General features: G+C 33.3%; 1 protein-coding gene and 1 long non-coding RNA gene across 2 annotated transcripts; one reads left to right on the top strand and one right to left on the bottom strand.

Annotated features, from left to right (window-relative positions):
* The first annotated feature begins 6401 nt into the window (after positions 1–6401).
* Positions 6402–12044, top strand: LOC139487673 (macrophage receptor MARCO-like). Its single transcript, XM_071272632.1, has 3 exons — positions 6402–6617; positions 7474–7569; positions 11249–12044. The coding sequence occupies exons 1-3, from the start codon at positions 6446–6448 to the stop codon at positions 11857–11859; spliced, it is 879 nt and encodes a 292-aa protein (XP_071128733.1). The 5' UTR covers positions 6402–6445; the 3' UTR covers positions 11860–12044.
* LOC139487674 (uncharacterized) lies at positions 9580–10668 on the bottom strand. Its single transcript, XR_011655853.1, has 2 exons — positions 10370–10668; positions 9580–9965 (listed from the first exon to the last, which is right to left on the bottom strand). It is a non-coding gene; the product is annotated as an uncharacterized lncRNA (long non-coding RNA).
* Positions 12045–14907: the final 2863 nt, after the last annotated feature.

The raw sequence follows: 14907 nt of genomic DNA on the forward strand, positions 1-14907 counted from the left end.
TTTTGCCAGATCTCTCTCCATTTTTACTTGAATAAAGCTTATATATGATAAGTTCTTTAATTTTGTAAAATAGCACGTGTAACGGTTACTTACATAATTAAATATAATTCATTCTATATCGAAAAATATAAACAAAGAACCCAAATAGATAAGCCAAATCAGTAAATTTATTTTAACGCCTTTAAATCTATTTTATTATACGTTTCTTTAATCTAATTTCATGTAATGCTCTATTTGAAATTGATATAATTGTTCTAAGAGATGAAACGTTTAGGCATCGCCTAAAGGAAACAAAAACCCAGTTTTAATTATCTATCTATTCATCATACCTCTGCAAACAATATATGTTACACCTTCTGTGACCATTAACCAAGAGAAAAACATTAAATGATTGTCGGGAGAACACTTTCATGTTGTGTGTAGTAATCTAACCACAGACATCCTGTGTCTGCCTGTAAACCTAATGCCAAAGTCGCAGACGACCCGAAATGAACCCTTTTCCATGATAAATGAAATCAAGAATAATTGCATGATATCTGCTTCTTAACGTAATCTTAATACCTATTACTTGAAATTGTTCTAATCCCAGAATAGAAGGCTCAACTTTGGCTTACTTGCAATATATATAGCTTTTTTATAAAACACAAACTGAATAATTACATATATATTCATATATTAATTAGATTATTTGCAATAAGTTTTTGTTTCCATTTAATATTTTATTGTGTAATACCTTTTGATTATTATGTATTGTGTCAAAATATTTTTTCTGGAAATATTTTCTTAATTTTTTAAAGATTTATCAAGTATAATCACGGCCAAACTTGTTAACATTGCAAGGATCACATTTGTTATTTATGTAAATAAAAGATTATATTAAACTCTCCAATGCCACCTCCTCCTACCTAAATCAAAAAGGCAACAACCAAAAATTCTGCACAATTTTGAACAAAATAAAAAATTATGTAGGTCTTGTCTACATTACGTTCATGATGATATCCAAAACGTTTTAAAGATAATTGCAATCATCTTAAGCAGGAACGGAAGCGCTTCATACTAGAAATGTGCGCAGGAATATTGGTTTTACAATCCTGTAAAATTATTAAAAAAGAGAGGTTCAATTCTTGTAATTACATGTACATGAATATGCAACAACCATGAAAATACAAGTTATCTCAAGCCAGCTTTTTCTTGTTTGTTTTCCTATGCATTGCTTTCAGCCAATCAAACGTATCTTACCGATTCTGATGCAAATATGTACATTTGTAATTATAGGGAAATAAGCCAAACCGAACTTCTAAAAAACAGTTTCACTCATTTGACTAATTTATATTTCTTGCCTTGGTGATAATTTTCGCTGTCTTCATCCATCTATCTTTCATAAATTTCTAAATAATTGGACACAGCATCAAACATTGTCATTCAAGGAAACACTCTTATGAGGCTTAAAATTAATAATTTCAATCATATTGAATGTTTGACAATCTTGTCTTACTAATAATTTCATTTTTTTTTTTCGTTTATTGGTTTGCCATAAATCAAGCCGTTGCTCTTCTCGTTTGAAGTATCTTACTTTTGTCATGTAGCAGCTTATGCCTTACAATACGGCATGAGTTTTGCAAATTGACGTAGCCTTCAAGGCTGTACGCTGACCTAAAATAGTTCCACTTCATTTGGTCTTTGGTGGCTAGTAGTCTCGTTGGAATCATACCGCATCTCCTTTTGTTTATATTGTTTTAGAATGAAGAATACTTGTGCTATAAAGGGTAGATAGGTCAAGTGTTTTTTTTTATACTTTTGTACGAAGATTTGAACTTAGATTGTATTATTTTAACAGATTACCTCGACATCTGATTCTAACATCCCTTGCAGTAGGTATACAGATTAACAGTTATATGTATTTGGTTTTGATGTTATATTTGTTATTCTCGTGGGATTTTGTCTGATGCTTGGTCTATTTCTGTGTGTGTTACATTTTAATGTTGTGTCGTTGTTCTCCTCTTATATTTAATGAGTTTCCCTCGGTTTTAGTTTGTTACCCCGATTTTGTTTTTTGTCCATGGATTTATGAGTTTTGAACAGCGGTATACTACTGTTGCCTTTATATATGACATTTAATTTCAATTTATGATCAAATAAATGCTAATATAAATTTAGAAAGACGTTTCGTGTAGCGTTAGGTAAAAGTTCCAAATTCCAAAGAATTTCAAAACGGAAATCCCTTAACAAATGTCATAATCAAAATCGCAAACACATCAGACGAATGAAAAACAACTGTAATGTTCCTAACTTGGTACAGGCATTTACTAATGTAGAAATTATAAACCCAGCAATACGATGTTTTTGGGATGTAGTGAATCGGAGGGTCATCCAGATCGTCTTCATAGGTAAAATAATTCAGACCAATATGACTATCTCCTCATTGTATAATATGTTGAGTTTCCGAGTGAATTATTATTTCTTTTCTTCGTCATGCAGTTTTATAATGGTATTGACAAACAAAAACTATGTTGGTCTGCGTCAGTGAGGACAATAATATACTGGTCGTGTAGAACAGGGCAAGTGCTTAGCAAAATTTAAGTATTTCAAGATAGACGTACCACAAGTGTTCATATTGACAAGTTATGGTTTTTTTTACAGAGAAAAAAGTAACCCATATCCCTTATCCAAAAATCAGACAGCTAACTGTTTATGTTTGTAACCATTAGATTACTTTTTTTTTTTTACAATTTATATAAATATTTATCAAAGGTACCAGGATTGTAATTTAATATGCCAGACGCGCGTTTCGTCTTCATAAGACTCGTCAGTGACGCTCATATCAACATATTTATAAAGCCAAACAAGTACAAAGTTGAAGACCCAAAATTCCAAAAAATTGTGCCAAATACAACTAAGGTAATCTATTCCTGGGATACGAAAATCCTTAGTTTTTTTTCGAAAAATTCAAAGTTTTGTAACAGGAAATTTATAAAAATGACCATATAATTGATATTCAGGTCAACACCGAAGTGCTGACTACTGGGCTGGTGATAACCTCCGGGGGGGGGGGGGGGGAGGGGACGTCCATCAGCAGTGGCATCGACCCAGTGATGTAAACAGTTATCAAAGGTACCAGGATAATTTAATATAAAATGAGGATATGAGTAATGATTGCAAATTAAAATGTGACAACTATATATATATAGGTCATCGTACGGCCCGTTTAAACATGAGCAAATTCAATACGGTAAAGTTAGTTTATAAAGCCCTGAAATGTAAAAAGGTTTAACAAATTCAAACGAGAAAACCAAAGGCCTTTTTATTACAAAACATATTAGCGAAAAACGAAAATAAAAAACAACAACCAAAAGAATCCACTGAATTACAAGCTCCTGGCTGGAATAGGCACACGAAAATGAAGCGCGGTTAAACATGTTTGTAAGCGCTTAAAATATCCCAAACCTGGGACAGTGGCGTTACAGCACAGAACACAGCACTGAAAACAAACTGTAAAAACCATTTGAAAAATTCAAATGGCATTTCTCAACAGAATTGTACGAAGAATTAAAAACAACTAACACAAAAACGAAATACAAAATTAACTAACCTAAGAGGACCCACAGTTACTGAACGCTTGTTCAACCCAATAACTATAAATTGATAAATATGTTCTCCCAGACGAAATTATCAATTAGTACACATCCAACAGCTTTTGTGTAAAAGAAGCATGACCTTGTACAATGCATACATAGAACTAAATACTCATATGTACATACCAGCGTCCGTAGCATGCTATTTTTGGTCGTAATCTTGAAGACATCAAAGGATATATTAAGAATTCAACACCAAAATAAAGCAAGATTGGAAAATTTCAGACACCCGACAGTTAAATTTCCTAGGTTCAGACGAGGTTTGTCCGAGTCTGAGAATATACCAATTCTTACCAGAGGGTGTGTAAGATTTCAATGTCTTTCATTTTCGGCAATGTTTGATTTGTTCTCCACCTGAATTTTTATTTCAATCACAGAGGGATAGAATGTCATGGAAAGTTGGAAAGAAAAGGAGAGTACCGGTAAATCACAGATACTTGACGGACGAACAACGCTCAATGTTGAATGTTACTTTAGGATAGTATTGCAACTTCCTACGGACATGAATCTGTAACACAAGCAATAGAAAACTCATTCATTTTACATGAGGATTAAACATGAGATAAAATTAGTAGAGAAGATGAAAAAGGATGGCTATGTGGACTAATGCTATAGCCTATTTGAGAGATTGAAACATTATTGAACTTCTAAGTTATATGTTGGAAGATTAATTGTTTGAGGTGAATGTTTAAGTGCCTATTACAACACGTTTTCAACCTTTGTATTGACTGTTGGCACAGTGCACTACTTTTATTCAATACTCAGGTGTTCCGCTATCAAGGAGTATAGCAATACTGTGTTTTTCTTACTATCTTTTTTCAAGATCATCGCAACAAATCAAACCCATTTCACATGTTACAATTTTATTTAGAAAGTCATTTGAGTTTAAAGAATAAATTTTAATAAAGTCCTTTATGCAACACAATTTGCATCATCGATAGTTTTAAAGAAAAATATCTAATATCATCAAAATCATGTATGATCTGCAAACAATTTATTTTTTCAGTTGCATACAAATTCAGCTTTACATCTTACTAGGAACTAGCATGAAACGAAATGCATGAATTTTTGTGACATTTTCAAAGTCAAAAGTTATTTTTCGATTTGATAAAGATGTAAATTCTAAATATCAGCATGACATAAGCGAGGACTACAAAAAAAGCTGAAAATGTCTCTGTCCGATTGGTCTACATCAGCCTGTGTACGTCACATCTTCAATACTAGAAACATTTGATTTAGTTTTAACACTAGAGATACAACAAGTACCTGATCTATAACATTATGATATAAGAATAAATATCATGAGGGTTTTCCAAAGAAAATGGAATCATCAAACAACAAAATTATGTATCATCATCACAAATTAAACTCCCTTCCCATAGAAATTCCATAACTACAATTTTTCATCTGATTTTAATACTCCATTTATTCAAATCATACGGATGCATTTTTTTTTCGATTTTATTTATAACGCATTTTAAAGTATGCGTTAACCTATTGTCCATAAAGCTGTACAGTTGAGAATTTAGAACTTAAAATTACTATTGAACTTGAAAAAGCATAGGCTTTTTGAAGATTTCCAGCAAATATCCTCATTCATCCTAACTTTTTTTTAAATAGAAAAAATAAAATGAAATGCACTTCTTGATTCAATAATATACACGATTGTATACACAAGTGTCAAAACTCCTGCAATGCACAGTCGGTATCTTCCGATTCCTACAATGTTATTCCTTCTTTTCGTATACAAAGTACAATAGCTGTTGTTATAAGGTAATTTGTTGTTTTACGTAGACCTATATAAGTCCAATGCATACACCCTTTCAATAATTTATGAAGAATTATGAATAGAATGATAAAAAAAAAAAAACAAGTAATGCACCGCTCTGAATAATATAGAAAATTAAATACAGAAATGTACTTTTTATTTTTGTAAAAGAAAATACAGAAAGTTGAACTATTTATAAATAGCACACATATAGTTGAAAAATGAACAGCTTTGATGTTCGGATAAATAATAAAAAGTATAAGGTTGTTATTTCATTATTTATTGAAGTATTTTAAATCCACTGTACATATTTTACAATAAAAGTATATATATATATATATATACTATTAAGTTTACTGGTTGGTAGATTCTTATAGAGTCTATATATAGATATAGATATAGGAAGATGTGGTATGAGTGCCAATGACATATCTCTCCATCCAAGTCAAATTACAAGTGTAAAACTATTCAAACGGGAAAGACAACGGTCTAATCTATATAAAAAAAAACGAAAAACGAGAAACACTTATGAACCACATAAACAAACGACAATCACTGAACATCAGATTCCTGACTTAGTTTGGTGACATTAAGAATGGTTGTAGATTAAGGGAAAAAAATAGAATTCGGACTGCGTTGTTTGCAAAATAAAAATTGTGATTTAAATATAACAAGATAAAGGTCTTTTCTCAATTGTAAAATGACCGTTTTAATTGTTAAAAATATAAAATGTAGGCATTTATGGTTTTGCGAAGTGTTGAAAAATGCAGTAACTAATTTTGTTTGAGTTTAATCAAAGAAAGCGATAAATTTACTTATCTATTAAATGACCGTAAAGACAAAAACGTACACCAGACATCCAAGAATATGTTTTTTTCTGCTTGCCTTGCATTATAGCTCATCAAATTATACTTTGAAACACACCCTCGTTTACTGAAATGATTGACACTTCTGTTCTTTTCCATTCGAATTCAGCTCATATAAAAGCCTTGGATCTGTTCAGTATTGTCAGTCGAAGGCTCATCGTTTTCTGAAAACTTTCACAATGCAGGTCCTCGTTGTCTTCTGTATAGGTTTAGCTGTCGCTTTTGCGGCTCCAGACACATCATGTTCCAGCCAGATTAGGGGATTGGAAGACGAGATGTCGGAGTTGAGAAAGATTTTCCAGACAATGAGCGATGAGATGGAGCAGATGAAGGTTGTTGTTGATGACGAGGGTAAGTTCTTTAAAATTTCGACACAATTTTCATATTTTGTTTAAAGTATTACGTTCAAATTTGGGATTCAAAACTTAAAACAAATCTGCAGTATACAGTAAGATTTTTCCAATTTTACTTTGTAAACTTCCAGTGCCGCTACATACTTTTTTTTAATTAACTAGACTATCCTCATAGTAACTGGTGCTTTAGTATTAAAGTAAATTCTTTACTATATTCTGTCATCCATAGTGAATCGTCAGCACACAATGAAATAAATCGTTAATCATTTTCTATAAAAAAAAATATTTAATTTGGCAAATCTTTCTTTCAAACTCTCTGATTTTCAATTGATTTCTTTATTCGGGATTTAATATTTTTAAATTCAAGACTGCTTCTTATAAATTGTCCAGAAAATATTATTTAACATTAGAAAGTTAAGACCCTTGATATTGAATACAATATTTTGTAACAACTCTTTAATCTCTCATTTTTTGGTTTTTTACTTGAAACTTTTTCAAGTATGTTTTTTTTTATAATTTTTGTTTAAATAAATTATGAATATATTTTGTTATGTGAAGCCTGTAACCTGTTTTAAATTATGAGTTGCGGATAATGGTTTCCATAACAAAGAAGCAAATATGATAAATGCATTTATGATGAAAAAGAACGAAACATTCTCTTTTTAACCTATGGAAGCGCGCGTGATTGACGCTTAAGAGAATCTATAATCAAATGTATATTTCTTCTGGGGACAGATCAGAAATTTAAAAAAAAACGCGTCTGTGTCTAGTTATGCTTTGTTTTAAATTTCATTTTCCTCCTACAATTGATCTATTAAATCATTCCAATCTAATAACATTTGATTTATTTACAGAGCCATCAGTGAGGTCAAAGAGATCCGGTGCTTATGCCTATGCTGCTGCACCAGTCGCTTACTACAGAGGACCCCCAGGCCCAGCTGGTAGAGCAGGTACGTACAATTCTAACTTAATTCTTCATATTTAAGTCAATAGTTCCAAAAATCAACATCATAATTATCAATTATATGGATGCAAGTCCTTTGTTAATAAAGGCATTGCAGGACCTAAAAAAAACATGAATTACCCTTGGCCCATAAAAAAGGCTTTTAATACTTCATCTTCTTTTTTTTCATTTCTGAATATGCGTAGGCAACTGATCATGCACCCTTATATTTAAAAGTGTTGTTTAAATGAAATTTCATAAATTATTTACATAAGCAAACATTTATAAATATGCGAGTAATAGATTTCGGTTTGACATGCATAGATTTTGACTAAACCATCTTCGCTCGTTCAAAAAATATCTCTGCAGACACAATTCAGGGTACGATGCTGGTTAATACACTCCCTTCTCTATCTTTATGTCTTGTATACAACTAATGAATTTACTGGATATTTATATACAAGGAATACATAGACAATAACTGTTTAGTGTCTTTAAATAGCAGCTGTATTTGTACGAGGCTAGGAAACAAGGTGTATGCGAGCTTTTAGCGAGCTACTACACCTGTTTCGAGCCGAGTACAAATACAGCTGATATTTAAAGACACTAAACAGTTATTGTCTTTATCCTGCAATTAATTCTGTATATTGTTTGTGTTTTGGAAGACACAAAAACTAACATATTTAGCATTTATTTGCGATTTGTAATCCCTTGAGGCCCGCGTAGTAATATCAAAATCACACATTACGCTGAAGACGGGTTCCCAAAAAAAGAATCTCGAAAGTTCAACAATAATACATCGCTCAAGTTGAATAATTATCTATTTTAACATAACAACTTATTTCAACAGTAAAAACAAATAACAAAACATTGTTTAATTTGAAACAGAAGTGTACGAGTTGTCCTACGCTTCAGACTTGACATTCACTAAACATGCATGCTGAAATTGACATGGTTGATTTTGTAACACAATTATACACATTCAAGTTCTGAAATCGACAATTTTCATCGTCATTGGAATGCAACTGGAATACACATTCTGAGGTCACATAGGTTCAAACAATACTCAGTCCGGCAGTGGACGGAGCTTAAAAGCGATATCTGTATAGTATACAGATACAGCATAGCGATATCTGTCGGGCTGTATCTGTATAGTAGGACACCCAATTGCAGGATAAAGCATAATAAGAGCTAAATGATTAAAGTTCAAACTTGTTTAAGGGCCTTATTGCAGTAAAGATTACCAATACATTATTTCTCAGGTTGGTGTTATCGCTTAGGATGTTGCGTACTGCCTTTGTTGGTTATAACAGGAAATGCATTTCTTAAATGTATTTGCTTAATGATTTTTTATATTTATTTGTCTTTTCATCGACTACTTTTACAAATAAATATTTTTAAATTAAATTATTCGACTTGAAACAAGCAAACCTAGATAAAAAAATATGGTTTTTTTTATAATTTTCTCGCTACATTGTTTGTGATAAGAATTTATTAATAAGCATTCATATTTGCATTCAAATAAAAAATATATGTACATTATATCGATGAATCAAAAACTTGTATTTTCCAAGTATTTTACAGCTAAGTACTTTGTTTTTGTAATATGAACTGTTTTCAAAGCCTGGTCAACTTTATCAAATTGTGTCACTCTTTACATAATATGAAAAAAAAATCCAAACAGTTTGACAAATAAAAACGGTTCGTCTCAAAAATACATGGACAAAACCACAGAATTAGAGTTGACTTCTTATCCCTCTCCCATTAAAAACAATTGTAACATGGATCTTCTTTTTTCCTTTGATCTTTTTATGGAATAACACAGAGACGACAAGCATGTACCAAAATGTATGCTCTAAATTGAAGCAACCAAATAATATTGCATGAAAGGTCACATGGGCCTATATAACTCAATGGGAAAACTGCCATGAAATAACCAACAACACTTTAACCAATATTGCATGAGTAAGCTCCGCCTCCTTATGAAAAGATTACGCCTACAAAAAAAGCACACACACAAATGTCAATTTTATTTGAATTCTTATAATAAAATACAAATCTTTAAATATGTGTAGGTTTTCTCCGCCAGACAGACCACCAAAAAATGTAACGTCTACGCATCAATTTCAAGATAGAACCGAAAAAAAATACAAATTTCCTTGTACTTTTGAACATAAAAAACCCAAAATTGAACATAACATATTGAAATGAAATTTGTTCAAATGCAGAGCTTAAAGTAAATATCCTAGGTCAAATGTTTCCAAGTGGTAATAATCCACAGCTTGAGAAACACTCATGTTATAAAATGGTTCCATATTTGGATGAATTTGCGACAGTCTAATATTCTTCTATTGTTGACGACGCGTTGGCTAACGACATGTCTTCCTCGACTTCTTGAAGAACCTGCAAAACAGTAAAAAATCGTTTTAAGAGAATAAAATAATTATATTTCCAAAAATAAAGGTCCAATATAATGGGGCATATAAATGACATCACATCACAGTAAAAATTTAGATTCCCGATTAAAAGCACATGCATTTTGAACATGGACCCCCCTTTTTGAAGTCCAAGGTAAAAACAAATATTTTCGCTTGGGGATCGTGTAGATAGTAGAAAAGGTATTGTTATCGACTGGTTATGATTTTTTAAGACTTGGTATAAGTTTAATATTGTAGTAAATTGTACATATGGAAAAATTAAAACATTTCTTTTTAACATTTTGGCAAAAAAGGGGGGTCCGTGTCTCAACAATTACATGACAATAAGCGTAAATCATTCTATTTCAATTTAAAAAAAATAATACACACCTGAGAGAGAACCAAAATTGTGAAATCATCGCTATGTTCATGTTCAATTTCAAGCCAATCTGGTAGAGACTCTATGGGTAGAGAGAATGCGTCTGCCATCATCGCTTCCTTCAGAATCATGCGGTTTGTTAAATTTTCTCTCCAAACGTGATTTTTTTTCTGCACGGACTGTCATGGGCGTGTCATTCATGTCACAAATCATTTATAGCAACGCCTTCCTCGTTAGCCAAATAAACTTCTCACGCTACGCGTTCGAAAGTTTATTTGTCTAACTCGGAATACTATGCTATAAATATAACATGTTTACTCTCGTCAATATAAAAAAAAGTGGTATGATTGCCAATGAGACAACTCTCCACAAGAGACCAAATGAGACAAAAATTAACAACTATAGGTCACCGTACGGCCTTCAACAATGAGCAAATCCCATACCGCATAGTCAGCTATAAAAGGCCCCGAAATGACAATGTAAATCAATTCAAACGAGAAAACTAACGGCCTAATTTATGTACAAAAAATGAACGAAAAACAAATGTGTAACACATTATATCTATTATATCAAAATAACAAATAAACAATAGGTTCAGACAATATGGTCGACTGGCTAAACAACAATAGAGAGGATGAACAGGAAAATAACTTCCTTGCGACTAGTCCGAGATTATTCTGACGTTCAACGGCTGTTTTGCCAGACGGCCCCAGCTTGTCTGGCAAAACAGTTGTTGGACGTCAGAGTAATCTCTGACTACCTTGCGACAGGCCACATGTGGATTCCTCAGGGCTTGGTTCGATGTGTTTTAATGTGTTGATAGCGTGGTATGACAATCAAACAGATATATCAGCAGAAGTTGTTATTTATTACTTTTTTTCTATTTTCAGGAGCACCAGGTCCAAAGGGAGACCAAGGATCATCAGGAGCAGAAGGACCTCAGGGATATCCAGGATACAAGGGTGAAACTGGTGACCAAGGAATAACTGGTGCTCCAGGACCACAAGGTCTTACTGGCGCCCCAGGACCACAAGGAGAGGTAGGAGATACCGGTGCACCAGGAGTACCAGGTGCTCCCGGTCCACAAGGCCCATCAGGACCAAAGGGTGAACAAGGATTCCCAGGACATCAAGGACTCCCAGGTGAACAAGGAGAAACTGGAGAGAAAGGAGACACTGGTTACCCAGGAATGACTGGTGCTCCAGGAATGATGGGGGCCAAGGGAGACATGGGCGTATCCGGTGCCCCAGGAGTTCAAGGTGAACCAGGACCACCAGGTGTCCAGGGAGAAAATGGACCACAAGGACCAATGGGACCACAGGGTGAATCTGGAGAACAAGGAGCTTCAGGACCACAAGGCTACCCAGGACACAAAGGAGACCGAGGAGTAACTGGTGCCCCAGGAGTCCGAGGAGCAGCTGGTGCCGTTTACCAAGCACCTGCCCCAGTTTATGGAAAATATGTAGCAGCCCCAGTTTACACAAGAAATAGGAAGGGATAAATATCTTTAAAATTTAGTTTATACAATTGGCTGAAATTCCATAATATATTTTCTATTCCATCTCAGTCGTGTGTTCGGCTAGAGCGCTCTAGTCGACTAGTTCCGTGACGAGAAAAACAGTTGTAGAATTTAAAAAAAGATATCTGTGATCTTGTCAAGATGAAATAAAACCTAAAACTTTTTTATTTTATCTTTGTTGTTTCTTAATTGCTGGTATACGTATACTGTAATTATAGCTTATAATGGGCTATTCTTTTTATATAAAAAATAGATGTGGTATGATTGCCGATGAGACAACTGTCCGCCAGAGACTAAATGACGTAGACCGGTTCACAACCATAGGTAACTTTGTGTCTTCAACAAATAGCAAACCTTATAATCAAGCAATAAAAGGCACAGAGATGACAAATATAAAACAATTCAAACGAGAAACAAAATAACCGACGAGTGTACAAAATAATAAACGAAAAAAAAATGATATACAGCAACTAGTCCTACAATACAAGACTTCGAAGGTTCATACCATTTACATTCAACGTTTTTATCGGATTTTTTTTTACTATCAATGTTCGAAGTTCAACATTGATAGTAAAAAGTAAAAAAAAAATATCCGATAAAAAACGTTGAATTTAAATTATATGAACAATCGAAGTCTTATATTATAGGGCTATACAGCAACAAACGACATCCACTTAATTACTGGCACCTGATTTGGGACAGGCAAACTTAGAATGTGAAGGGATTAAACGTGTTTGTGGCTGCCCTACCCTTACCCAACCCGTGACCGTGTTTGGGCAACCCAACATTAGAAAACAATGTAGAAAAATCAGCTAAAAAAATCCAATCTACACAAAGCAAAAACAACTAACACAAAGGATATAACAAAGTACTCGCAGATACTGAAATGACGAAAATAATTAATAAGAAAGCATGTATTTAAGACTTAAATTCCCTTTCATTGAATTACCTATGTACATGCAGTAAAATGTTGGTTTTTGCATTCAAACATCCCTAGCTTTCAAATGTTTTGGTGTAAACGTTTCTGGTGAAGGTAAACTCTAGAAAAGTGCATTAGTCACACATTTATAAAGTGAAATAACATGAACTGAAGAGATTATTATTGTCATTGAGACAACTCAGTACAATACGTTTCGATGTCAAGATACTTCAGGTCACCATACAGTCTAAGTCTTGCTGGTATACGGTATGGAGTTTGATCAATGTTGAAGGCATTCCGTTGACATATATAGCTGCTTACAGACTCTTCAGTCTCTTGTGGACAGATAGTTGTCTCATTGACTATTAAACCAGTGATTATTTTAACAATATTACATTTTGTTTATGTTTCAACCAACTTTCCCGGGGTTCAATTTTCATATCAACCAGAGGACTGATTAAGTGGTAAAAGAACACACAATTAAAAACGGGACAACGAAAACAATAGATTTAAGTTACTCTTACAGTTAAAACGGTATGACAAATTATATAAGCACTAGTACAAAAAATGAAAAATACAACGTATCATATGATAATTGAAAATGGAGATGGGGAATATGTCAAAGAGACAACAACCCGATTAGCCAAAGAGTAGATAACAGCCGAGGGTCACCAATGGGTCTACAATGCAGCGAGAAACTGATCCCGCATCCAGCGGTGGGCCTCAGCTGGTCCCTTATTAAAATTGTGTACTAGTTCAGTTAAAACTGACGCGATACTTTACTACAAAACATATAAATGAACTAAAATTAAAAACATACCAGACCGTGAACAAAGGCCAGAAGCTACTGACCTGGGTCAGGACGAGGTGCAAAAATGAATGAATTAATCAATGTATTCGTGTTCTCTTCTTTATACACTAAGCCTTAAAAAAAAGTGAAAAAATCAATAACGGCATAATTAAAAGAATGAGATCACTAAGAAAATGATATTAAAGTAATCAATAAGGCGTGCTTTTTTTAAGGGCACCGTCAATAAAAAAAACTATTTTGCCGGCCGTTCTTTATGTAATCGGGAGCCAATTTTGCAAGTCACGCGAAAAACGTTTCAGTTTGTTTTATTCAGATACGAAAAAATTCAGGCACGTCGTTCATAATGTTTTATTAAACAAGTACACACCCGTGATATCGCGGGTCCGTGACTGACTTAAAGTATATAACTATGCCTAAGCCTTATTTTAGTAATTGGTATTGTCATCTGATAAAGTCATGTCGATTATAAGATACACAGTTTTCTCTGCTTTCAAATCTGTCTGTTTGAACCCGTCGACCTAGAACTTATCAATTATTGGAAATATTAATTATTTGGAAAACAAAAGGTCCAGGCTATCCAGGAATGGGGTATTTTTTAATCAACAGCATTGTCCTATATTAGTTATCTTAGAAAGTCTTGCTGATTGCTGAATGAAGCTACAATAGGGAAAAATTTGACAATGATTGAATTTAGTAGTGTCAACCCTTTGATTATGACCCGTGTATATAGCAAAATCCTAAATACACCGTTTGGTGGTGCGCCTGTCAAATGCGGAACGTACAGATAAGGTAATAGCTAACAGGTGAATATACTATTGGTATCGGTATCGGATTAGACCCGGAACTTGTTAATTATTGGCAATATTAATTATGTGGAAAACAAAAGGGTCTGAGTGGTGTAATTTTTAATCTACACCATTGTCCTATATTAGTTATATATAGAGTTGATTTCTTTGATTTGTCGTTTTTACCCGATGACGGCTGACAAATTGGACCTCGTAATTTTAGTATTATAGATAACAATAACTTTGGCAAACCTTTGTGAAATTTTCCGTAAGTTGAACAGAAACTGTTTATGGTCAAAAGAGTAAACTGACTTCGAGCATAATATTGAAGTTAGTTTTCCCGTGTTTTACGGACAAAATTAACAGGTACCGTAAAAGTTATAGTCTGAGTTTAACATTTTTTACACAGCAGATTAATTGAATTGTCTTTTACTTCAAAGGCAAATATAATTTAAACATTTTTGATTGTGTAGCTATGTGATGGATTTTGTTAGATTGTATAATGTTTCATCAAT

This window comes from Mytilus edulis, chromosome 9 (genome assembly GCF_963676685.1).
Source record: "Mytilus edulis chromosome 9, xbMytEdul2.2, whole genome shotgun sequence".
NCBI classification, from domain to species: Eukaryota; Metazoa; Mollusca; class Bivalvia; order Mytilida; family Mytilidae; genus Mytilus; species Mytilus edulis.